We start from the raw sequence: 27,538 nt of genomic DNA, 5'->3' as shown, positions 1-27,538 counted from the left end.
GGTTGTTAGATAACTTTGAAAGATCAACTTGTGCATGTCCATACATCTCACAATGTTAAGAATATGTACATGGGGCATAGGGTGAATGGGAAGTGGAGGACATATTCTTCCAAGAACAGTTGTCCAGGGTCCCTGGATCTGCCTCTGCTCTGGTTTGCTACATTCCCACATTATAGCTAGTGATGCCACATAAGGGCATGTATAAGCCAGCTTGTTGAGGATAGCTTGCTGGATACACAACCACATACAACTGTCCTTAGGATAGAACAATTCTTTCCAGAAGTACGAAGCAGATTTTGGCTACTTTGTTGTACGTGGGTACATGTTGGAACACTTTGAACTCTCAGAGGAACCTACTACATGGCTACAGATGGTGTAATAGAAAGAAAGGAAATTTATTTTTTGGACAATTGTGGCAGAAAAAAATATTAATGTTAGAATAACATATTCACAATCTAGTAGCAAACAGATGGGAACAAATTGCTTCTTGAAGAGTCAAATTCTTCTTTTTCTCCTGTGGTGTATTATTTACTGTGAGGAGTACAGGACCAGCTGCTAAAATGCATATGACCATCTGGAGCCTTTGACCAGACAGCAAGGGAGGACAACCCTGGGCCAACTTGGAAGCTCGGTTGTTCTCCTCACCTATAAGCCTGAGAAAGCTGAGTTTCTTCCACCATGACATTGTGTAGATGCAATTCAAATGAAGGATGTCCACAGAGGAGCCTAGACGATCAAACACAGCTGGTTAACATTTCCTCCATTCCTCAAAGGCAAAAAGTTAGGAAGACGTTTGTTATTTTATTTTGTCTGTGATTAGAGAATTGACAGAATAGCAAACATATGCCTGAAAAAGTATTATATGCCTAAGTTATGAGCGTAGAACAAATCACTCTGCATTAAAAAATCATTTTAAATACCATCAGAAATCAAAGTAGCATTATACAGCAGAAAAGTGTCATTGCAAATGTCTGCATTGTCCCTTCTTCTTGGAACTCAGATTTCCTTTCCTCCAGAGTACAGTTATCCCAGCAAAGCAAAGCAAGACTACAGAGCAGTTCATTAGGGCTTCAGAGCCTCTTTGTAAAAGCGATGCAATGCCATGGTGTTTTCTGCTTTCTAAGAGCATTCTAGAATCCAGCCTAAAAGCCTCTCATTTAAAGAAAGTTATGCTGATAACTGGAAAAAGGCAGGGTGAGAAGCAGCTCTTGATAAAATGCCCATATTAACTCTTCTATTCTTCCTTGATCCTAGACACTTGCTAATGTCTAAGGTTGAAGGGGAAGCCCTCCTCTTAGTTGATGGATTTCTATTTGGTATTTGAGGCACTGCATATTTTCTCATACTTTCACAGTCCTTTTGACCTTACTCTAGAAGAGAGGGCATGTGACTCTTGACTCTCTTTACTATAATTGCATCGATAAACAATTTTTCTAGTTTTCCTAAAAATAATACTTAAAACACTTCATAATTTATGATGTGCTGTCAAGTTTTTTTGAACTATTACCCAACAGATATTCATGGAAACATAATTTTACCTTATTATATCTGTTCATGTAATTTACATATTTCTGGTTGCACAAGTGTTTGTAGCTCAAAAATATAAACCTGGGTTACCATGGATACATGCATACAGAATTTAACTTCATCAAATTATTATAAAAACGTACTATTTATTTTTAGGATGTAGTATAGCTTAAGCAAAAACTCTTACAGTGTTCATTTTCACCCCTACTAGGATTATTAAGACTATTGCTGGTAATTTTTTTCTTTTAATGCTTTCTTCACTTTTTTTTTGCCAAAGGGCACAGTTTAAACTGTATGTCAGAATGACTGATCAGTAGCCTGGGCTGACTTTTACTAGTCCTACTTCCAGCAAATATGTCAAATGCGTTTTATAGATAACCTGAGAGTAATGCTCATTATAATGTGTGAGAGTTAGAACAATCTACACGGGAGCTCATAGGAAGCTAATTGGCCCAAGTGAACAATAAAGTGAAATCTTAGCTCCCCCTAAGAAAAGCCCCCAAGACTGATGGTATTCTGCCTATCTTAAGAGCAGTACATCCATTATTAACAATGGACTAGACGCAAAGAGTTACTGATCCCTAAGAAGCAAAGAGAAGAAAATATAATGGATGTATGTGCAGAACCAGACCTAAGTCAGAATTTCATGAGCAAAGAGCAGGATGGAAGGAAGTGGAAAGGGATTTCTTTTTGGGTAGGTAAGATTGAGTAAGACGAAATCATAGTGATGGGACAGATCTCCTTAAAATAACTTTTGGGATGGAGCGTGGCAGTGCTGGGTCCATAGTATCGAACCTGGATAACACAGAGATTTAGAATCACAAACCTTGAGTAATTTGGAACTTTCTAACTTCTCTTTTCTTATTCATTGATTTGGCCATAAAGTAGGGACTATACGATATGGGAGATCAGTTTGTTAAAATATATCACAAAAAAGAAAAAAATTGTATTTAAAATGTGTGTACATATATGCATATGTGTTTAAATATATGAATGAAAACATGGAGTCATGGAGAAGAATGCCATGCCACACAGAACTTTGTAGAACTTGCATATCCAGTAATAGACCTGTTAGAGCTGCTATGAGCAAATGCATTTTTAAACATCATGGTTCACAAAGTTTTTGCTGTTATGAATTTGATAGTAACATTAAAATGTCAGCATCAGCTATTCTACTGTTTTAGACATCTAAATAGTTTAAGAGCCAGCGACAAGGATAGCTATTTGGCATAAGCACTTCAGTAATTTATGCATTCTGTTTCCTTAGGGAAATAAAAGCCAGCCTTTATTTGAGTTTCTCCAAAAGAACCAGAAGCTCATTCAACAACATTAATCAAATACATGTAGGTGGACTGCAGCTAGAGATAGAAAGATCTTAGAGTTTGGTAGGAGATGTGTGAGCATCCTGGCTAGTACTCTATATGGAAATGCCGCCACAGAGCTCAGACACCAGAGATATGTACCATTGAGCTAATCTGGAGAATTAACTGTGTCATGTAACTGCCACATAAGTTAGAGGGAGGGTGGAATACAAGCTGAAGCATCAGGGAACCATCCATGTCTTCAGGCCATTTCAGTGCACCGATGCCATTTTATTACTACTCATCTTTATCCATACTTCAGAGCATCCGCCAGCCTGAGGACACTATGTGGCAGACTGCAAATGTAGGTGAATTGGAGGTACTGTTACCCCCTGATCCTGCCACAGCAGCTCATGACCAATCACTGACTGGCACTGACATAGAAATCCCCACCTGCCTGGCCTTGAGGGGATTATTCTGGGGAGCAAGTTGTACATCATGCCCCAAACCAGCCCATCAGTAAGAACTCCCAGGCTACTGTGATGGCACACTCAGAACACACTCCCTTGCTTCTTTCTCATTTCCAGTCTCAATCCATCACTTGCTTTCCATGCTTCCTGAAATGACTACCAAATGCTACTGGTGTACAAACCCACACTTTAAGGTTTGCCTAAGGAGAATAAAACATAAGAAAGGCAATTGCAGAGAAGCTGACCATCTTGCACAGGAGGCTTTGGCGATGCTGTCTAGCCAAAGCCATTTACTTGAGTAGTAGGAGATCAGGGATCCAGAAAGATTGAAGCCTACTCCATAGTCATGAACAGAAGAGGTAGAAAAAGAGCTCTGCTTGCTTTACCACAAGTCTATGCCCTTTATTATACTCAACATTTCACATATAACATGAAGGTTAAAATTGAAACACTGCCAGTTTTACAAAACTCAGTTTGATTATAAAGACATTCAGATATTCCTCCACATACATTACAGACCAAATGAATGGACTTTCAGACACAGTCATAACATATCAAGTACAGAAACAAAATATTGAAGATGGTCATGCGGAAGAAGCAGGTTAATTTCATAGCAACTCAAAAGCTGATGTCAAAGTGATTGGGGTCTTGAAACAAGGCAACTAGTGGAGCTATGGGCAGTAGTGAATGCTGCAACTGGAAAAGGTAGTTTAATCTATGTATGAAATATAATAAGAATGTATTGTAACTAGTAATTTCTTTTGTTCAGGGACTATGAGATCTGCTTTCAGTGGAATCTTGTTTTATTTCAGATTTAGACATTTCAGTCTTGTACATATTACCACACTTGCTCAGGATATTCCTGGTTGAAAAGCTCTTTTAGCCTACTAATTGATACAAGGAAATATGATAATCAGGACTAAGAGTTTTCTAAGAATATTCTACTTTAAAATTATCAGTGAAAGCACAGACTCAGAGTCAGTGGACCAAAGAGTCATGCTCATCCTTGGGTTAAACATTAAAAGTTCTGGCTTCTCACAATCATCTTGAGTCAGGTTTTGTTCATAACTTCCAAAATTCAACTTTCATTTATATCCAGTATTTTTTTCTTTGCTTTACATGCTCCTAATGCTTTTAAGTTCTGTGAGGACACCAGCCCCTCACCCAGCTACATATATATAGAGAGACCTATAAATGTCTCTTTAAAGCTGAACACATTGCTGATTGTTAGGAATTAAGTTTTAAAGACAAAATTTATTTACTTATGTGCATACAGCTCTGTGTGTATGAATCTATCTGTACATGTGTGTATAAGTATGGAGGCCACAGAGGGCATAGGATCATGAGGAGCTAGACTTACTGGCGTTTGCAAGATTCTTGACTTGTCACATGGGTACTGGGATCCCAACTGCATGGTACTCAAGGTCATGCAGCAAGCACTCTTAGCTGCTGAGCCATTTTTACAGTTCCAGAATTTAGTTTTGAGGCTTTAATATAGCTACTATATTATTGAAGTCAGAAAAAAAAGAACCCAAAACTGAAGAGCATGACAACAGTCTAGCTTACTCTGTTCTTTACATGTTGGATACACCTGGTTCAGTGATCTGAATTTAAATACTCATAGGAATAAAAATATAAAAAAACATGATACACATGATCTTTTTTTTCATACTTTTTTTTTTTTTTTTTTGGTTTTTCGAGACAGGGTTTCTCTGTGTAGCTTTGCGCCTTTCCTGGAACTCGCTTTGGAGACCAGGCTGGCCTCGAACTCACAGAGATCCGCCTGGCTCTGCCTCTCGAGTGCTGGGATTAAAGGCGTGCGCCACCACCGCCTGGCCTTTTTTCATACTTTTAACATCAATGAACACATGACCAGTAAACTAGATGTCAAGAGGTCACCTTGCCACTTTTGAGCATAGAGACTGGTTTGATTTGGTGATGATGTCTGATCTGAACAACCCCTTTTGGGAAACCCCAGTGTTCCTCTGGCACAGCCAACTGCTTTATTCTTTCTTCTAAAATCATAGCTTTCTTACATTTCACTATTGTGCCATATACTATGGTGCATGCATGATGTCTATTAATATAGATATTTTCTGAAATATCTGTGACTAAACTGTTAGGATCTATTTTTATCACCTTACTGTTGCATCTGCAATGCCTGGCACAGTAGGTGCTCTGTAGTTAAAGAAAGGGAAGAAGGGAGGGAGGAAGGGGGAAAGGAAAGAGGGTCAACTTGAAGCAACCACTGAGGAGTGTTTTGGTTCTACTGGCTTAAAAGATATTGTGTCATTAAAATATTTTCAAACATTCCCGAATGCTGTGAACTTCCAAATTTGGGGTGATGCCAGGATGTTACAATGAGGGAAAGAAAATGATGAGAAAGGCTAGGATTAGGCCAAATTAGGAGGATGAGGAAGGGAAGGGAGATAAACTTTTCAAACCTCATGACATTTCCTTTAGAAAAAAAAGAGAAAGTGTTGCGTGCAGGGACTGAAACACCAGATGTATGGTGTCTGGGTCCAAATGTGTCTCTGCCACTTCCCAGTGATACAATTTTGAGAGTAATGCTAATCTCACCCATGAGTCATTTCATAGAGATGTTTTTATTGACACATTCCACTACTGGTAGCAGAAAACTGACTGTGGCTTAAATAAAATGTTTGATGGCCTGAGATAACCAAAAAAGGTTGTGGCCAAATGACTGTAGTTGACGTCACACAGCACATGTGGTGCCACTAGGCTGAGGGGTTTCTATCTGACTCTTGGCTCCCCCTCCCTGGTATCAAGCCCCCTCCCTGGTATCAAGACACTTGCTACAGTATCAGATGCTACATCCTGAGATAGCATAGTCCCATAGGTACGGCAGTGAGGGACATACCAAGGTCCACAAGGATTAGGAATATTCTCCTTTTAAAAGAAAGACTCTTCCCTTACTATGATATTTTTTTTTTTCTGCTTATTTACTAGAACTAGCTATAATGGAACCCTGGAAACTAGTATCTTATTTTTCTAGTCTCCTTAAGAACATAAAAAACAAAAGAAGTTGAGATGGCAGTTGAGTAGCCAGCCTAAGTGTACGCCAACTGTTGGGTGGGGCGTATTATTGCTAGTATTATGCTTCGCATAGCAAAAGTATTTAATTGCTACTTTTATGATTCACTGCTCTAGGCTTCGGTAAAGAAAATCATTCTAATATAAGTTAATGTTTCCTATGGGATAGCAGACCAGTTTCTTCTAACTAACATATGTTTACAAATGATTTATAATTCCATACATTACTGTTATTGCTAATTTTTTCAGTGTTTCCTCTATCTCCACCTCCATTGTGCTTTGCACAAATTTCCAGATATGAAATGTAGTTTGTTCCTGTTTTGGGGGAACTGAAAAATATTACAGTGGTTTTCCTAAAATATCAATTAAAACGAGTGAGAGTTTGTTTCAATTATTTTTAATATAGCCTCAAGAGTTGTGGTTGGATTGTTCCTTAGAGCTTCGTAAGTTATGAAATTTTCATTGCAGAAAACCTCTTGAGATAATACCTTGTGCTCACCCATTTCAATGCACCTCTAGCTAACAGGAAATTTCATCATTTAATATATTCTTCCCATTAATTTAATCTTCAAGGATACTGCTTATTTCCCTTAGAGCATGAATTATGGTGAGAAAGGAGAACAAATAGAGAAGATAAGGGAGTATATGTTCAAGGAATCAAGTAAAGATACCAAAGAAGGAAACAAAACCAATCAAAATGAAAGGACCCTTATGGAAAATAGAAAAAACAAAAGTAAAAAAAAAATCTACAACCAAGTCCATTATGCTATAAAATTAAAGGGGCTCCTTGTTGTTGTTTGCTTCAAATCAAAATATATTACAAAGCAATACTTATTGAGACCATAGGACATGGGCATAAAGCTAAGCTAAATGGAAGAGCAAATACAGAAATTTACAACCATAGTCATGGTGGTTTCATTTTCAAAGGATGCAGAGGCAATGCTAGAAATGAAAGAAGCCTCAGCGGCTGGGTGGCGGTGGCACACGCCTTTAATCCCAGCACTCAGGAGGCAGAGCTAGGTGGATCTCTGTGAATTCGAGGCTAGCCCAGTCTATAGAGCAAGATCTAGGACAGGCACCAAAACTACACATAGAAACCCTGTCTTGGAAAAAAAGAAAAGAAAGAAAGAAAGAAGCCTCAGCAGTGTGGGAACAACCAGATTAAAAAATATAATTGCATCATTTCTCCCTTCCCTGTCCTCACTTCTATTCCCTCCATGTCTCCCCTCCCCTCCCTCCCAAATCCACAGACCCGTATCCTTTAATCATTGTTGTTGCAGATACATATAAATAAATCAATATATCAATACAATCTGCTGCCTACATGTGTATATTTCTAGGGCTGACCACATCATGTTAGATAACCAATTCAGTAATGATCTAGGTTGGGGCTTCATGGTGAGATCTCCACCATCTACACTGGGTTGTTCACTGTTGTTGAAATCATTCAAGTATTATTTAGGTAGCCATGTTGTTGAGATTTGTGAATGTAACTTTCCTGTCTTAGCTAGAAGGCTGTTTCATCACAGACATCCTAATCCTCTGGCTCTTAGAATTTTTCTGTCCATAAGACCTCTTTTTAAATATGCTAATCACGGGGTCTTGCAATGTTGTGAACTTTAGTCATAAAACAAACAAGCAAGCAAACAAACAAAAAACCTTTTTAATTTTTGTAAGTAAAACACCAAATAATAACTTTAAAAAATCAATTTATACATGAGAGCAATCAGAAATGTACATGGTTATTTGAGATGTATGCCATCAATATTTTGGGGGGTGCAAAGGGCCAGTTAGAGATGCAAAACCTACCTGAGGAAGTCTGATGTAATTTTTGCCTTAATTTCTGGTTGCAATGTTGCAAAAGTGGACTAAATTCAAACCTACCATTCAGTGAATATTATTTGTTTTGTTTTTAAAGAACTTGCCTTAAAATGAAACCCATGTACAATAAAAGTTTACCTGTTTGAAGTATATAACTCAATTATTGGAGGCTAGAGAGGTGGCTCAGTGTTTGATAGCACTGACCTCAATTGGTGAAATTATTAAGGCAACTCCATGTAGTTAAAAGAGAGGTTTATTTTGTGGGGTAACTCACAAGTGAAGGGATAGATAACAGGGTCTGGGAAAGGTGTAGCACAGTCCGGCGGCGTTCTATGGAGAACTCTGCTCGCTCTACCTCCAGCATCCAGGGTCCAGAAACCAAGAAAACCAACACGTCAAGATCTGAGGTCTTCAGGGTCCTCTCTCGGCCCACCTTGTGGGCGTGACAGTTACTGAAGCCTCAATGGGGGTTGGAACTTCCAGATCAAAGCTGGAATGGCTACCCACTGCAGACCTCTCTTTCAGAGGACCTGTGTTCAGTTCCCAGCACTCACATGGCAGCTCACAACTGTGCGTAACTGAAGTACCAGTATTTATCTGATGCCCCATGCTGGCTTTGGCAGGCACTAGGCACTAACATGGTACATATGGGCAGGCAAATGAATAAAACATTAAAAATCAATTATTGGACCTACTAATGTTAAGTTAACCAACCACCACTCAGAGTTTTGTTAAAAAAGGAAGAGGTGGACTGATTCCCCACTATATACTCACATACATAATCAAACAGGCTTTTTATCTAATCGCCCAAAGCAAAATTATTATTTTTATATTCTGTTCATTTCTGTGTCCTGAATTCAGACAACAGCAACCATGAAATGTGCCAAGGATCACTTCTACCCAGGAGTGGGAAAGTGTCAGCTTTTCCACTGAAATACCCAGGGGCCAGCAGGGACTTAAGCAGGGCTGGAGTGGAGGGAGGATAAGAAGAGAGGCCAAGAGGCCTTTGATGCAGGCCAGGTGTGCAGGCTTGAGAGCGAGCTTACAGCTAGGCTTCATTTTTTTTTCATGATTCCTAATACTTTGTCTCTGCAAAGCATCATTTTCTATTTTTAGTTGTAAAAGTTCCTTCAACATATATTTAAAACGTTTTAAACAGGGTAAAATATTAGTTTCCAAGAATACTTAAAATGTGTCATTCAAGCCTGAAGCTTCCTTTTGGACATTTTGCACAGAAATTTGGAGTCCTTTCCATGTTAAGTCCTTGGGTGGCATATTAAAATGAGAAACAGGTAGGGATTCAATTCCAAAGCCTTGTGTTGAACTTGAAAAATTAAAGAGAAATAAGAGAATGGCTAACTTTTATTCAAGGAACAGATAAGATAGTTGTAATTGCTCAGCTGATTTAGCAGAGTCAAGGCTGGCATAATTGCTAGATTTATTGTCTGTAAGCCCTCTAATGGGTCCTCAAAACTCCGTTATCAGAGCTCATTTCTCCATGTTACTGTTGTACACAGGTGAGCTCGTCTTGAATATTTATTTAAATGCTTAAGTTAAAAGTTAATCTGTTCACTTGATCCTTATTAGAACACCAGACTTTTATTTGATCTTCTCTCTCCAAGAGAAGCTCTATCAAAAGAAGTAGCTTTTGTCTATAAAAGGTCAGGAAAGTGGTTATAGTTAGCTCTGATTTCTCTGAAATAGTATCCTTTTCTTTGTCTCTGGGTGAATTTCAACCCTTTTGTAAAAGTTTTCTTTAGGGAAAACCCACATCACAAAATTAATTTGTTTGCATTATGTAGCACACTCTGCATGATGCAGACATCAACTCTACTGGTGAAATCATATCCCCAGTCTATAGATCACAGAAAGTCTTTTTAGTGAGCGAACACTGAAGATCTCATGTTTATTTTTCTTCAAGTTGGTAAGATTTGTTTTCTTCCTGGTAGTTTTGCAAGCTCAAATTTGTTTCTAAAAGCATTTCATTTTCCTTGTTCTCTTTGGATGGATTTTAGGGTCTTGGTGTTGCTAGGCAAGAGCTTTGTTCATTAGCTGTACCCAGTCGCTAAGATCAGTTCCATCATATTCCTAGTTACATTTAATTCCAGTTCTTAAAAACCTCAATTGCATCTTTTTTGTTCATCTAATTCAAGCATCATGAACACCCAGTTCTGTCTACACTTTGCCAAACAGAACCACCTTTTACATTTAACATGTTTCTGGATCCTTTTACTTCATTGGCTTTCCTGGGCCTATTTGAGCATCTTCCAATTCTGTGTCTAAATTTGTTGTGTTCTTGAGCTTCAAGAAATGGCTTAGAAATCTCACAGCTGCCCCTTCTGTACTCCCAGGGCTTAGTGCATCTCAACCTACATTGGATCAAAGTGTACATCTAAGAGAAGGAACATGTTCCTTTGTCTAAATGGTGCCAATTGTCAGCTTGATAGAGCCTAGAGAAGTGGTTCTCAATCTTCCTAATGCTGAGACCCTTTAATACAGTTGCTCATGTTGTGGTGACCCCCAACCACAAAATTATTTTGTTGCTACTTCACAACTGTAATTTTGCTACTGTTATGAATTGTAATGTTAATATTTTTGGAGATAGATGCTTGCCAAGGGGATCATGACCCACAAGTTGAAAACCATTGGCCTAGAGTCATCTAAGAGGAAAGCCTCAACTGAGGAACTGCCTAGGTCAGAATGGCCTATGAGCACTTCTGTAGGGGGATTGATTCTTAGTTGGTTTAGGAAGGACTAGCTAGCCCAAAGTGTTTGGTACCATCTCCAGGTAAAAGTGGTCTTGGTTGTATAAAAAAAAAAAAGGGTAGCTGAGCAAGAGCCTATGAATGAGCCAGCCAGCAGTGTTTCTGTTCTGGACTCTTGCCTTCAGTCCCTGCCCTTACTTTCCTCACTGATGGATAGTAACCTGGAAGTATAAGCCAATAAACCCTGTCCTTTCCTAAGTTGTTTGTGTTCAGAAGGTTTAGCATGACAACAAGATGAAAACAGAAAAACACAATTTTCCTGGATATACTACAATACCACCAGAATATCTTCAGAACATTAAACATGCTAGAATTCCTTACTAGAAGATTAAGGGATGTACCTGCGAAGAGTTCATCGGGAAGTAAATAGGCATGAAAAGTATCAATATTGAGTTCTAATCACATGGTATTAGTCATGTCTACTTTCTCGGGTAGGGTAGGTGAGTAAATCATCTGTCAAATTTTACTTCAGCAGATTGAGAGTCCTGTTTACTATCTAGGCTTAGAGACTTTGAGCAATAGAGTACAGGTTGAGCCTAGCCATCTTGTTTCCTACATATTGCTCAATCCCTCTCCAAAGTAAAGTTGAAGGCATTAAACATTCTTGAGTCAGTAGCTAAAGATTTTGTGCTCTCACCACTAGAGAGTCTTGGACTGTCTTGTCCAGGTTATGATTTTTGATTGTCCATGATGTGTGAATTTCTTGTACTCTCAGTTAGATTATTTTGATGTTTCCTCCTTATGAGCATTGTGTATTAACCTCTTTGTATTATCAGCTTTTGGCTTGATGCTAGACACATAGCAAACACTCAGAAGTTAGCTGGATTAACACATTTATCTATCTGGAATAGTCAATGCAAATTTAATCGCATTTAAATAGTGTCCTCATAAATTTGATAAAATATTAAATACATTGTCATGCTTATAAGAATGGCAAATGAAGTCTCATACCTTAAGATGTCCACTTCAACTGTTGTTCTTCAACCAATTTTATTTGTACTAACGATGAATAGCATTGGCAATACAACTACTTTACTGAGAAAATAAAAGATGTCATAATTCTCTGGTATTTTCCTCTTGCCTGAAAAAAGGCATATGCTCAGGTATATTGGGGTCCAGATGTCTCACAGAGTAAACTCCCATAGCACTGGAGAACTCTCCTCTTCTGTCTGTGATTTGGCAATGTTTTAGGTGAATCTTGTTGCACAAATTCTGTACTGAGTATCTGACAGTAGTCACTTTGTATTTTTAAAAGAGTAATGCTAAAATGTTTTATCTGTGGCAAATTTGATATGTATAGAAACCTCTATAGAATTGGTCTTAAATTTAAAAGCAAATGTTAGTTTTGTTATTAACTCAACAAAACACCAACACCAAGCTTACTTTTGTGACTATCCCAAGTCCCAGAGGAGCAGACTCAAACAGCTCCATGTCTACCCTGCTGGTCCCTGGGATTGTCTCAAGAATCCAGTCGCTTTGGTTTTCAGAGTAGTCTACGCTACACAATTATGTCTTCATGGTTTCATTTCTCACTCTCTTCTCTGTCCCCATAAACAAAATTGAAAGTAACACATGGAAGCATTTGTATAAAATAAAGGGAACTATAAAGTGCATGGGCAACCAAGAATGTGTGACTATTTTATAGGCAAGGTGCCAACAGCAATGCCATTTACAGGAATTTCTGTGCTTTAAGAGCCAAATAAATGTTAGTTCCAAGTGAATGCTTGAGGAAGCACTACTATAACTCATGTATGTTGAAAAATTATCATAATTGATGATCTAGTAATTTTGGATTTGAGTAGTTTCATTTTTGTAAGATTGTATTTGTAAGAATTGCTCTTGAGTTCTTTATCTGTGAGCCTTTTATCCATTTTTCTTTTCTGTTGGGAGTGGTAAGTGAGTTCTCAAACTGGATCTGTCCTCATCTGGTTTTGTGCCAAGTCAACAGCTCTAGAAATACAAGTTCTCTGTTTTCTGGCTTTCCATCCAGAGGACTCAGTGTTGGCGCTGATCTTCAAAGTCTCTAGTGGCTCAGATTCTGGCAAACTCAGAAATTTAAGTTACATCTATTCAGCCACAGCACCTCACTCACTTTTGCCAGTCAATTCTGAGATGACTGACACAGGGAATGATACTGGATCAGATTACCTAGGCCAGGATGAAAGTGCTTTAAGTCCTGAGGATTCTTTCATTTATAGTAATAATACTTGTGAATGAGCAAAATGCTCTTAATAACATTGGCAATATGAAGCAATGGCTGTTGTTGGGGATGGATCACAGATTTTATCATTGAACAGAAAATATTTATATTCTAAGTTGGAAATTGGAAAATTTTTACAGCAGTGCTTTGATGAGCCTGCAATAAAGAATGAAAAAATGGACTGCGGCTTGGTCAAGTACAAGTAAGAGAATCTAATACTTAAAACCCAATGATAGAGATTAAAAAGAACACACGCATATATTCAAGCTTTTATCTAAACTTGAGCTGGAGTGACAGTTCTCCAAAGAATATAGGCCAAGTATATAAATGCTAAAATTTGCTTTCAATATAAAAATATAAAAGTTGAAAGATGAATGGGAAACTGTTAGTGACTAATGTGACAAGGGATAATATCCTTGATATAAAAACAGCATTCAAGAATTAATGAGAAAAAGTAAATTCTAATGGGAAAAAAAATCATTTGCTAGAATTTTTAAATGGCCATAAGGAAACGGAGCCCTGTTGACTGCAAAATAGAAATATATATATTTATTTTTCTGTTATCAACTTGGCCATAAATGAAATTAATTAGATCCCCAATTTTATCAATAGTTTACTAATAAGTCATTCTTACTTGTTGCTAAAGGGCATGTGAAATGGCACATTCCTAGACAGTAGTGTGGAAATATCTATCAGATATTTCCTCACCTTAAACTGTGTCTTTAAAATGAAACCAAAAAGATGTACACACAAATGTGTGACCACTCATCCAGTACAGAAGTGTTTGTAACATTAAAATGGAAACAAGCTGATCATTGTCTACTGAGGAACAAGAGCGATTCAAATGTCAACATGTAATATTTTTTTGAGTATTCAAAGGTTTATATGTTAATTAGTGATACAATCATAATAAGCTGTATATGAGTTATGATATCTAAAATACTTGATTAAATATCCAAAATCTACATTAGAAATTGTAAAGTTGTTGAAGTCAGCTTTCTGTCACTATCACAAATACCTTAGGTAAACAAGTTATCATGAGAAAAGTTTTATTTGGCTCACAGTTTTGTGGGGTTTATTCTTGAGTGGCTGACATTGTCTGCTTTGGCAAAATATCATGGTTGCAGTTCATGGCAGATCAAAGCCACTTACTGCATAGCTGTGTTAAAAGTGAGAGGAGAGAGCTGGGTTCTTAGTTTGCCCTTCAAGACCTGCCCTCAGGAACCAAAAGACTCCAATTAGTACCTGCCTCCAAATAGTCTCATCATTTCTTAATAAGGCCACTCTAATGAATGACTATTAAAACATGGACTTTTGGTGCCATTATATATAGCACAGGTAATGAAATTTCTCTTAATTTTCAACATTAAAAATTGTACATTATAATAAGAGGGAAATGGATATATTTTCTCACTCATATACAAAAATCCATCAACTTTGGTTGTATAATTTTCTGCATTCTAGCAATGACTGAAGTTGAGCTTCTGCCACTGAACTGAAAATAGAATGTTTCCACCACTCTGAGAAGGTTTTTCCTGTCCTTTTCATTGACAGATACTCCCCTAACAATTGCTAGCAACCATGACTCTTTTTTCTGTCACTTGTCTTTTCTAGAATTGCATGATTTTGAGATGTATCCATGCTACTGTGTATACCATTATTTTTTTCTGAAGATTCTATTTTGAAAGAAGACTCAGTATGTGGTACACTCTAAGAATAGCCTTATCATGAAGAGAACACAGAGCCTCATGAAAGGCACAAGAGAGAGTGAAGCTGGAGATTAACAGGGTAAATCAAGCATGTTCCATGAACCTCTTTGTCCATCTGCAAACCTAAGTTAATAATTACATCTTCCTTACCAACATGTCAGCACATTTGTGGGTAAGGAACCATAATATTCTTGTGAGGAATCAATATCAGATTATTTCTAATAATAATAACAATAACATTTTGTTATTTATTAATAGCTTATTATATTATCTATTTATAAATTATTATCAATATATTGTAATTATTATTATTAATTGTAGATCTAGTTGGTACTGCTGATGTGTGGGTGACTATTCCTACACTTTTGAATAGAGATTTGCCTTTATATAAAATACAGGCTCTCCTTCATAAAGATATATTCTATAGTTTGGCTCCTACTGAATTGTCTTCACAGGGGATGTCGGACACTGTTATGTTAATGATGAATGGTAACTGGATTCTTTGACAGGAGCTATTCCAGATTTCATTGTTTATACTTATAGTTCCCTGTTGCTTGTTTTGCTTCTCTTTCCCAAGTACCTCTGTGTTTAGAGCTTGTTGTGTAGTTGAAGTAAGAGCCTGTAGGTTTTTCCTTTCATTAATTTTTAGTAGCAGTTCTTAGACTTTTAAGTCAAAAGAGCCTGAAGAAAATTTCAGTTTGTTAATAAACACTATGCAGCATGAGACTCTCCTAAATGACTTGAAAGAAATAGTTATAATAAATATGCCTAGTCCATTTATTCTTACTTGTTCACTCTGGAGCCAACAAACTTTGATTGACTTCACACCATGTTCCAGCAAGTCTGCTGTGATCTAGTATACTGTTGATGACTGTCCTCAAGTAATTACACTCAAGTAGGAGGTGGGGACCAGAAAGAAGTAAATCAATCATTCAAACAGTTATAAATTCTAAGAAGTAGAAAAGAATTCAAGGAGAGTGATGCGGTAGGTGCTGAGGAGCTGTTGGGGATGTGCTGGAAGGACTCTCAAAGATCATATTCAAGCTGAGCTCTCAGCCTTGTGAAAGAGGCACTCTTAGGAGGAGCTAGAAGGAGGAGCACTGGTAGAACAAAGAAGAGTACACACAATAGTCCTGCGACAAGAAACCCAGAAGCTGAAAAAATAAGGGCTATTGAAGTATGATGAATGGTGATAATGGTCCAGAGTTAAGGCTGAAGAGATGAGTAGAATCAGTGAGTCACAATACTGAGAACCAAGATCAGGAGTAGTACGTCTCCCAACCTCATAGAGAGGACAGGATGGTTTAACTCATGATGGTGACTTGACTGGATCTTTTAAAATCTTGTATGGTTTTGTAAAATGGAATTAATCATTCTTCTATTTGATCTGTAGCCATGCATTTACTTGCATATGATTTAATTAAGAGACAAGAAAAGGCACACATATTATAACCTTATCTACCTATTATTTTGTACACATATTATAACCTTATCTACCTATTATTTTGTATTTATTTATTCAGAATTTCATATATGAGTATTATATTTATATCACTTATACCCATGCTTCTCCCTCTTCCAACTTCTCTAGTGTCCTTCCCTGGCTCCCACTCAAATTCAAGATTTCATACATATATATATATAAATATTTTAGATCTACATATGTATATTCCTAAAGACTCCATTTAACATAGTTTATATGTATATTGTTTAGGATTGATGTCTTTGGATTAGATAAACTGTACAAGGGGTCATCCCTGAATAAAGTTTATTCTTCCTCTCTCAGCAGCCCTTGATTTACTATAGCTCTTCATCTAGTCATGGGACCTTGTAAAATGCCCCCTGTCCACATTGTCTTGTCAACTGGTGTTGTCATTATTCAGGTCTAGTTTAAGCAACCATATTGTTGAGATGTCATATTGCAACTTCCTTGTCATGTTTGGAACAGTGTCTGGCAATGTGTCCTGGTCCTCTGGCTCTTACAATCTTTCTGCCTCCTCTTTCATTAATTTCTCTGAAACTTAATGTAAGTGTTTCATTCCTATCTATTATTTAACAAAACAACTATTATACAAGGTTCCCCCCAGGAACATCATCCTTCTTTTTATATTATAATGCCTTATATAAACATCAAGTAAGCTTCAATAATTATCATAATTGTGTTTAGACATCTTTTATTTTTATTAGTTCTAACAGACATACAGTTTTGGCCCAAGTGCATCATTGTGTGGATGAAACCACCTGTTGCTTTTCTAAGTGTCTAGAATGGCATACCTCACTAGATAGCTGAAACTATTTCAGTTATCTTAAAAGTAAGTTTTTTAGAAATACATAATTAAACCTCACAAAATATGTAAAAACCATGGCTCTGAAACTTGCAGAATGAACTTGTGTACATATTTAGCTTTTAATTTAAGCATTGGTTTCCTCATCTAGAAAATGTAGGTGGGAACAAAAAGTGCACAGTAATAAGAAATAAACAATTTTATATGTGTAGGAAAAACTGGACCTGCCATATAAACCCTGTAGGAACATCGTTTTCCATTTAATAAGTACCATGTTGGAAAGAAGCTGATAAATAAATATTGGGCATGTTAAATGAATATGGCCAGGCTTTGTCTCACTGTGGAGTGTAGATGAATTTCTAAATGGTCTTATTAAATTAAAAAAGCACAGAGCCAGATATAGGGGTGAAAGCCTGAGAGAGATCAAGGAAACAGGGAAAGCCACAGCTAACCTCACCAACTTGGCAGCTTCCAAATGTGAGTTCCTGTCTACTCACGCCTATATGCCTTGTTCTGCCCTCTCATTGCCTCTCTTAACCCAGCTACCTCACTTCCTCTTCCTGCCCAGCTCTGTCACTTCCTGTCTGTGTGTACCCAGACCTCCATGGTTAACTAGTGTTGGAATTTAAGGCATGTGCCACCACACCTGGCTCTGTCCTCCCTGTCAAGTGATAAGATTTAAAGGCATGTGATAACATTTCATGACTTTTGTGTTTACTTATAAATGGCTGTTCCTATTCCTCTGATATCCAGGCAAGCTTTATTTATTAAAGCAAAATAAAATATCACCACAGTGGAGGTCCATCTCCTGGAACTACAACGTGGGAAGGGGAGTAGGAGTCAATAGTGAAAACAAAAGCCAGAGCCACTGAATGACTTGTGGCCCAGCTGCTGCTGGCCAGCCTCTGGTGTTAAGGCGAATTCTCCAGCATTGCTTTGTCTCTGTTCAGGTTCAACAGCTCAAATGCTGGTTTCTTTATGGAGGGTCAGAAGAACTTGACTTCGACTTACATCCTTCTCCTTTCTAATTGCCATCAGTATCTTGTAATAGGTAAAAGTATGGACTATAGAATCAGATTGATCTAGATTTAAGTCCACCTTTCATCACGTGATCTTCTGAAGAAATAATGACTTAGAAGACTGTTCTTTTATTCGAAATATTGAGATAGTGCTGCAACCTTCCTGAATGTGGTAAGAAGCATAGGATCTTCTCTTGGTACATCACACATTTTATAGTTAGTTCTCAACAAGTTGTCAACCACTTTGGCATTACAGCCTTTAAAGATTATGACTTATAAAATTATGTTAATTGTCAGGTAATTTAACAGGGTTTCAAATCCAATTTACTCTGACTTCAAAATTCATGCAGTTTGCATTGATTTTAACTCCATTCATAAGAAGAACAAAATAAAACCCAAAATTCAAAACTGGCCAATCGACTAAAATCATCTAATTCCTGGGCTCCTGTGAATAAGACTCATAGTTGTTGAAAATAAGATAATAGAATAAATACAGTTTTATGTTTCTGGAAGAATGACAAAAATAAATAGCAAGTACAACAAGTACAATTTTCATTAGCTTTCATCATGAAAATCCTCTCCCAAGCAGTGCCACCACTTTGAAGATTTTCCAGATCACAGTATGTCTCAGTTTCCCAGGTGAGCGGACCTTATGTTCTAATGTAGTGCTGGCCATCAGCATCAGAGGCTAAAGAGGCACAAGACACATTGTGTTGCCGGGATAAGCTCCAAGCTCAGGTTGGTGAGAGTTGGAGGACCTTGTAAAGTTTGAACTTGAACGTGTGCATATTTGAGTATCCTCTCGTTAATACCTTTCTTAAGCTGCACTATTAGCAATGAATTTCTGTGATTCTCATCAACTGATACAATTTCTTCAAGCAGGAATTGGAGATTGACTGCTTAAGTCTCCCTACCTCACAGGTATTAACTCATGAGTTCATTACCATTGTGGTAAGGTTGATGAATTTCATAACAAATTTGTCTAAGCTATTCTACTCACAGAGGTGTAATTGTTTGTACACCCCTGTGTTGCACATATCTAAGCTAAGAATAAAGAGCTGCAGTAAGAAATAGCATCACAAATATCAGGAAACTGTGACTATGAAGTAGTTAAAAACGAACATCTCAAATTCTTATATTTTTAACAAGGCTCCATGGACTCATTAAAATTTTAGAATCATTGCAAAAAATCATCCCCATTGTGAATGGAAGTAATAGGATTTCAAAGCTAAATGAGGATGTATTTTAGCTCCTGGCCTTTGAAATTTGCTGTACACTTTATGTGTGTGAGTGTGATTTTTGAACAATATTTTATTAGTTATTTGGAAATTTCATACAAGGTATTTTGATCTTATTTACCTTCCTCCTGTAGCTCTTCATAGATCAGCTCTGCTTTCCTACCCACTCAATTTTGTGTCTTCTTTTTTTAATCCATCACGACCATTTGTGTTGCCCAAATATTCTTGGTTGTGTGACCTTCTATTAGATTATGATTAACTTAACCAGGGTCTTACTGTTAGAGAAGACTGACTCATCTTCTCCTAGCAGCTACCAGTTGCCAATAGCTCCTCTGCTAGGGGTAGGACTTGATGCCTAGCTCCCCTCTCTGTGCTGGGATTTGGCCTGGCTTGGGTATGCACAGGTCTTGTCATGCTGTCACAGCTGCTGTGAGGTCATATATGCAGCTGCCCTAGATTTTAAAGACAATGCTTCCATGTAGTAAGTCCTCATCCACTGCCTCACTCCTTTGTACTCTTTCCACCTACTCTTCTGCAGTGATCCTTGAGCCTTGGGAGAAGAGGGTGTGATATATATGTTCCTTTTAGCATGTGTGGTTTTTGTATCTCAATGAGATACAAGCTGTTTACATACCTTTTAATTTCCCAAAGTAACACATATTTACATATTACTTTCATATTTTATTCATAAATGCGTGGCTGCCTTTCAGTTGCAGAGAGGGAAGCTGTCAGGAAAGTCAGGTGTGTGTCTTTATCCTCTGGTTCTCTGAAGTGGCTCTTCCTACATGAATAAGGGAGAGGCAGAGGTGACGATGTTTTAAATTTTATTTGCTTTAAAATATTTTTTCATTTGATTCTTCTTTGGCATGCATTGTGATCACTCATGGACCTGCCCCATTTATGATCTAACTGTAATTTCCTCCTGTGATGTTAACTTTGCTTCCTTAGAGTGGTAGCAATGGGATGGGCAGCACCTATGACTTCAGCTAGGCTAATCCCAAACTGCCAATATTTTTGAGCCTTGGTAACAGGTGAGGTCCTCTTCTGTGGCCTCTGCACCTACTCTTTTAACGTGGGTAGCATTGTTATCCTCAGTTTGCAGATAAGACACAAAAGTGCCATAAGATTAAGTAACATTCCCAAACCATCTTATAAACGGTAAAGCTGGGTTATAAGTCCAGGATATTGGGCACCCAGTCCTTGATCTTACCACTGGAATAAAGCACCAGCAGAGCCACTGAAGGTGGTAACTCATATTAATAATGCAGATAACAATTGCAGTCATATTTGGTTTTCATTATATTAGTGTTGTGATAATTGCTTCCATTTTTTCCCAAGATATGAATATGGACAGTAGAGTGGCCCCTGTTTTTACAGTGAGAAACCAAGGCTTTGATAGCAATTTAGTTGCTTCAGGTCTATGTAGTGATTAAAAAGCAGAAGAACTTGAGTCTAACTTCAAAGCTATCAGATGGAGACATGTAAAGCCTGCTTTCCTACTCTTGGTGTGGCGTTCCCATTAGTCCACTACAACCTACCTCCCTTACAAGCCAGGTCCAAATTTTTAAAAAGAGGAATCTACACTTATCAATTCAGATTGGTTCTCTCTGTCTCTGTCTATCTGTCTTTCACTGCCTCAATCACTTGCTCCCTCCTTCCCTCCCTCCCTCCCTCTCTCCCTCTCTCCCTCCCACATCTACCCCCTCTCTTTCTGTATGTGTACAAGAGATAGAACAACAGTTTTATGTGTGTGGAGCTGCTATTCCTTAAAGTCAACATTTCACATTCTTACTGATGAAAGTTTCCAAAGAGGCTAAATTATTTTGAATTTCCTTCAAGCTCCCTAAAAGATCTTTGTGAGAAGCATTTTAGAGGATTTCAGAGAATTAAAACACTACTATATTTGAAATACCCCTGCAACACAATGTTGAATTCAGCCCCTGAAGAGGATGTTCTGCTAAGAACTGCATGCCATGGTGTGAAGAGGGATTGAAGAAAAGGAGGACCTCACAGGTCGGTTTGAGTGCAGTCCAGAAAGGCACTGGGGAAACTGGTCTTGGAAAGACAACTTGACTTAAGAAGTCACATTGAGGTACTTTTCACCACAGCCTTAGGAAGAACTTCCTGGCAGTTGAAGCTGCCCAATCTTGAAATGATCTGCCTCAAAACCTCACCTGTCCCACGTGACTGGAGGCATTTTTGCAGAGGATGGGGAACAGGCAGGGGAAGCAACCTGGTACTAGAGAAAAGATCATCATTCTCATTCTGAGATATTTTTGTTTTTATATGAAACAAATGCTGCTTAGGCTAGTTAAAAAATGAGTAATTCATTTTAATATAGTTTAATCTATTTCAGAATCTATTATCCATAAAGGAACCCCAAAGGGGAAAATACTTTAACAAGAAAAAAAATCATTTAATCTATTTGAAGAACAACATATTTAGAAATAATAAATAGCAGTATTATAGATCAGTGGGGTCTATAATGAAATTTCATATTTTAAAGGATATTATAGAAACATCAGAGAAGTCCTAAAATTTTTATAGCTCTGAGAACAGTCAAAAAGAAAGGAAATATTAAAAAAAAAAACATGGTTTTTTCAGACAGAAAATATAAATTACTATAATGTTCACAACAAAAATGCTCTTTTGACAAAAGTCTTGAGCTGGCAGGACAGCAGAAAGCTATGAGTTGGGGGCTGGAGAAATGGCTCAGCAGCTAACAGTGCCTTCTTCCAACTCTTCCAGAGGACCAGAATTAAGTTCCCAGCACCCATTAACCCATTAAGCTCACAACCAACAGCTCCAAGGGCTCTACAGTTGTCTTATGGCATCTATGGGCACACCCCGCCCCCACACACACACTCACATAAATTTAAAAAACACATACCTTTAAAAAAGAAAAGAGGTAACTATGAGTTGAGGCCAGTCATAAGATGTTAAGACTACCAAAGAATTTTGAAGTGGGAGAAGGTACCTACAGAGTTACCACTGTCTGGGTTTAATACTTCTCCTGAATGCCAGAATAGTAGCAGCCCTATGCAGACCATATGCAAAAATAAGCTCCTGAAATACACATCCAATTAATGTCCAAATACCTAAAGAATTCAATGGCATAATAACAAAACATACAAACTTACTTTGGAACAATTTGTGTCTGGATGTTTGTCTTCTTACTTTGCTGTTTCTATGAAAACACACCATGACCAAGGCAACTTATAGAAGAAGAGTGTATTGTCTTCCAGCCTCCCACTAACATTGCCTCTTAAGCCCTGCTTACAACACACATGTAACAAGAAAAAAAAAATCATTTAATCTATTTGAAGAACAACATATTTAGAAATAATAAATAACAGTATTATAGATCAGTGGGGTCTATAATGATCTTTCCTAGTCCCAAGTCCCAAAGTCTTCCACATTCCTCCAGAAACCAGCATGAGTTCCTCCTTGGCACCAACAGTTTCTGTCTTAGTTACTGTTCTGTGGCTGTGAAGAAACACCATGAGAACTTATACAAGAAGACTTTATTGGGACTTAGAGTTTCAGATGGTTAGTCCATGACTAGCATGGCAGACAGGCATGGCACTAGAGCAATAGCTAAGAGCTTACATCTTGTCCACAAGCAGGAGGCAGAAAGAGAGAGCTAAGTAAGAATGACATAGGCTTTTGAAACCTCAAAGTTCACCCCAGTGACATACTTCTTCCAATAAGGACACACCTCCTTATCTTTCCCAAACAGTTCAACCAAATGGGGGCCAAGTATTGAAACATATGAGCCTATGGAGGTCATTCTCATTCAAACCACTACAGTGTGTATGCTAGTTAGTTTTTGTCAACGTAACACAAACTGGGATCATCTGAGGATAGGGAACCTCAACTGGGGAATAGCCTCCATCACATTGGCCTGTGGGCGTGTCTGTAAGTCATTTTCTTGATTAATGATCCCCTGTTCACTGTTTTGGAATTATGTAAGAAAGCAGGTTGAGCAAGCCATGCAGAGCAAGCCAATAAGCAGAATTCCCCTGTGGTCTCTGCTTCAGGTCCTGACTCCAGGTTACTGCCTTGAATTCCTACCTTGGCTGCCCTGAATGAAGATTATAACCTATAAACCAAATAAACCCTTTCCTTCCCAAGTTGCTTTTGGCCATGATGCTTTTCACAGCAATAGAAATCAAACTAGTAGGTGTGGTTTGTATAAAGCACTTGATGAGAAGGGTTTGGACATCATTCTGCATTCCCTTGTTCCTTAAGTTTTCAAATTAGCCCTTCTATATTAGAAGACTGAGTATGATCCAATGTTCTACCAAAATGTCTTGACTTTCCCAAAGAAGAACATGGTCTTGAAGGATAAATATAGACTAGCTATAGTTATGACTTAGTAACTGCCCTGAGACTGAACTAAAAGATGATCAGTGGGAAAGAAGCTTTCATAGCATAAAAGAGAATGGAAATATGTTAAAAGACACACTTTAGAATGCAAAAAACACCACACTTGCTACTTTTAGAAATATTAAAAGAGAATCTGATCACTTAGATTTGTAAATGCACACAGTCATCACCTTTAAAATGAGCATTTTAGCCTGGCAGTGGTGGCACACGCTTTTAATCCCAGCACTTGGGAGGCAGAGGCAGGCAGATCTCTGTGAGTTTGAGATCACCCTGGTCTGAGCAATACCCAGGACAGGCACCAAAACTACACAGAGAAACCCTGTCTCGGAAAAAAAAAAATGAGCATTTTAGATGTATGAGACATTAACTGCCTCGGCCAAGCTGCTTCTTCTCTGATTTTCCTCTTAGGGTCCTGTCTAAAAACATGGGAGAACACATTCTATGTGAAAAATACCGCTTATTCTAAATGAGGAGGGGGGGCCTGAAAACCACTCTTTAGATATTTGGCAGCCAACAGTCTTGGCACCAATGACTCCAGTGAGGGGAGGATGCCCCCTTAAGCCTCTTTTGATCTTCATCTCCTTTGCTGCGCAGTCTTTAAATCTACTCCCGGAAGGTTCTGTGTTCATTCTTCTAATTACCACTGGAGAGGATGTGACATCTCCCACTTCTCATTTCACACAACCCCTCACTATGCTTCTGACCAAAGTTAGTCTTAAAAATTAAAGGAGCTAAGAGGATCAAAGACTACGGTTTCGGAAGGATGCCTTCGTTTCTGTGTTCAGAACACTTTGGGACAGTGAGGGGCAAGGGTGGGCAACTGTAATGGTCTTGCCTTTCCCTGGAGCTGACTTCTCACAACTGCAAAGAAACCACTTAAGGGCCTTTAGCAGGCAAGAAACGCTGGCCCCTGACAGGCTCACTGAAGGCGGTGTTTTGCAATCTGATGACTAGCATCCTGTAAGGAAAGGCTGAGGAAAGTTCCACTGACTTTTCAGTCTTTTGTTTTCTGCTTTACCTCATTTATTAAACTCTTCACAACTCATAGAAAGCATCCAGGTTTAATTCATCTTGCTTGGTTTCATTACCTGGTATTGCAAACATATGCACAAAGTATCTTTAATGAAAAAAGTCAGTAGGTCCCTAATGTAGAATAGGGCCATGCTGCTTAGAAGATGGATCACGGTAGTAGGGGCTTGGGCGATGCCAAGCCATGGATTCAGAGCTCTACGGGTACTAGCTCATGTGGTTTCACAAGAACCCTGGGTATGTAGCTGTATGATTGCCTCCATTTCAGAGATAAAAGACTCCAGTGCACTGAAGAGATGAGAAAATTGCCCAAGGCCAGGGTCAGGATTTCATTGTCAACTCTGAAGTCTGATTTTAGAATTTAGGAGGTTAAGCAAACCTCAGCGCCATGCCACAGCAGTGTGTGGGGGACGTACTGAGTCCTTATCCCATCTTTTATTGCAATTCTTGAATCAGACTAACGACCAGAACACCAAAATAAAGGTTTTATTGTTGTTGTCTCAAATTATGAAAGAAACAGAACAAAAACGTGTATCTTTGAAGCTCAGTAAAATGACTCTAATCCAGGCTAATTTCTCTGGACTTTATTCGCTTAATCTGTGAAATAGGGATAGGGAAGCATCTGCTCTGGAGGGCTGCCATTGGTGTGAGTTTACATGATGTGAAATATCCAACACCATGCCTGGCATATATACATCCTAGCTTGGCAGCTCTTGAAAACAGCCTTCGCCCCATTGTGGAAATAGGAGGGTGACAGAAAATGAGCCGTGTGTGAGTTCTGTTAAATGGATACTGCTTTAATAGCAATTAATCTGATGCATGGGTTTTTATGTTCCAGTCAGTGGTTCTGCAATACTCCGCATCCCTGACTCTGGGGCACTTTAGGAAACGGTGCAATAGTGCAGGTGTCAGGTGCTTGCTACATTCTTTGTTCTTGGTCCTAAAACGCACCCTTGTATCACGATCACATCTGCTCTAACCCCTCTGAATTTTGTCCCAGAATGCATAGTAGTCATGGGAGTGAGGGGGCGGGGAGTGGGGGGTCCACCCATTTCTTCTGGTTAATTAAAAATGGAAAACCTCTACAGTCACTTGGAGGGAAATAAGGTGGGAAGTTTTAAATACCCTGGCAACACTTGAAGGGGAAGAGTGTCATGGGGATCTCCTGGGCAGAGTCCTTGGTCAGTACTACCACTGAAGTTTAATGCCTTGGGGGAAGCGGGTAGTCCAGGTGAGGGGTGTGACATGATCGCCCCTCTCAGCCCCCCTGAGCTCCCCATTCTCTAAGTGAAACTGGCCAATGTCTTCCTTTAAATAGAAAAGTTCTCTTGTATTCTCTTTCACCATGGGAGCTTTACAGATTATATACCCCAATGCAGCTACACTCTTTCTTAAAGCCTCCTTCGAAAATTACTGGGAAGAGGGGAAATACGCACTCGAGGAAACCATCTTTTGTGGACAGTGCTCTATGTGGCACTTTAAGGGTTAAACTTCATTGCAAAAGAAGGCTTGTCTTGTGGGAATATCCCCCAATTTAGAAACTACTATTGCTAAAAAGGTAAGCCACAAATGCGTTCTCTTGCACAGCTTTCTACGACAGGAATAACTCCTTGTTCCCAGCGTGTGTATGTGCGAGTTTGACTCAGCCTCTACCCATCTATCATCTATATGGTGCTTATATCAGGGTGAAGACTGTCAATCGCCGTTAATAAAAGACCCCGGAACACAGCAGGGATCTCTTTTTACTATAGATCTATGTTACGATAGCTCTCAATTTATTATGTCACACAAATCAAAAAGGAAGCATTTATCTTATCATTCAGAGGCATCCCTTCTCCCTCCCAATGTCCTAGCCCCTCCCCCTGCGCCAGTTTCCAGCCCCTCAAAGATGCTTTGTGCAAGAAAGTACAAGTTCTCCTTCTGGCTTCATTTTTGTTTCTTTTTTCTCTCCTCCTGGCTCCCCCTCAAAACAAGAGAGCAAAGCAAATGGCCCGGGTTCCCCCCCAACGCCTGACCTGCGTTTGCTGGGAGGAGAGCGGGAGAGGGAGCGCGCATTCTGGAGCAGGCTGCTCTGACTCCGACCACAGGCTGTTTTGTGCAGGCTGTCCCTCTCCTTCGAAATCAAGCATCCCCTCCCCGAAGCAGCAGGCAGTGTGCCTCCATTCGGCCACATTTGGTATGCATGAGCACGGCTGCAGGGAGAGGGGAGGTGGCTTTCTTAAGAAGGTTCAGGGGCTCAGGAAACGCCACTTGACTAGACTCCCAAGTTCCAGGAAGCCTCTGCCCTAATGGAATTTGCAGGTGTGGAGATGACCATGGGATGCCAGGGCCGTGGGGGGCCGTTTATTTTCTAGGCATTGCCCAGATTTGCAGTCTCTTGTCTTCCTGGTGGAATTTGGAAGGGGTCATGAATCAGACTGATGCTTCTCGACCCCTAAATTGGACCATCCGGAAGCTATGCCACGCAGCCTTTCTCCCATCTGTCAGACTTCTCAAGGTACTGTAACTTGCTGCTTTGAATGGCTCTTACTATGCTTTTCAGGTCTAAACGCCCAACTTCGCACTTGGGCTGGGACGCCAGTTTTGGGGCGTGTGAATGCATGCAGTTCTGGCTGTGTTACCCATGGCTGGAGAGAGTTCCCAACACCCCTACCCCACCCCCACCCCCACCCTGCCTGGAGGATGGCCTGAGCTACACTAGGGAATTAGATATGGTCTCAGGAATGGGGCT

The 27,538-nt window shown here is 39.0% G+C and overlaps 1 protein-coding gene and 1 long non-coding RNA gene across 30 annotated transcripts in view; one reads left to right on the top strand and one right to left on the bottom strand.

Annotated features, from left to right (window-relative positions):
* Trpm3 (transient receptor potential cation channel subfamily M member 3) overlaps nt 1–27,538 on the top strand; it is an 859,806-nt gene that overhangs the window by 302,323 nt on the left and 529,945 nt on the right. For 5 of the 29 annotated variants that reach the window (XM_052762668.1, XM_052762666.1, XM_052762661.1 and 2 more), the window contains exon 1: nt 26,871–27,304. The exons of 15 other annotated variants lie outside the window; for them this stretch is intronic. In XM_052762668.1, coding sequence (XP_052618628.1) covers nt 27,128–27,304 — 177 coding nt within the window. In that variant the 5' untranslated portion in view covers nt 26,871–27,127. Of the gene's footprint in view, nt 1–26,868; nt 27,305–27,538 lie in introns of those variants that run through there. 9 more of the 29 variants (XM_052762675.1, XM_052762671.1, XM_052762660.1 and 6 more) reach the window with 4 other exon arrangements.
* On the bottom strand, nt 377–26,927 carry LOC128125344 (uncharacterized). The gene is made up of 4 exons (XR_008223142.1): nt 26,823–26,927; nt 22,530–22,661; nt 20,024–20,170; nt 377–726 (listed from the first exon to the last, which is right to left on the bottom strand). It is a non-coding gene; the product is annotated as an uncharacterized LOC128125344 (long non-coding RNA).

Source organism: Peromyscus californicus, unplaced genomic scaffold, assembly GCF_007827085.1.
Source record: "Peromyscus californicus insignis strain IS unplaced genomic scaffold, ASM782708v3 Scaffold_4__1_contigs__length_199733344, whole genome shotgun sequence".
Taxonomy (NCBI): Eukaryota; Metazoa; Chordata; class Mammalia; order Rodentia; family Cricetidae; genus Peromyscus; species Peromyscus californicus.
Note: the sequence above shows the minus strand (reverse complement) of the source record. Positions and strands in the feature narration are given on the sequence as shown.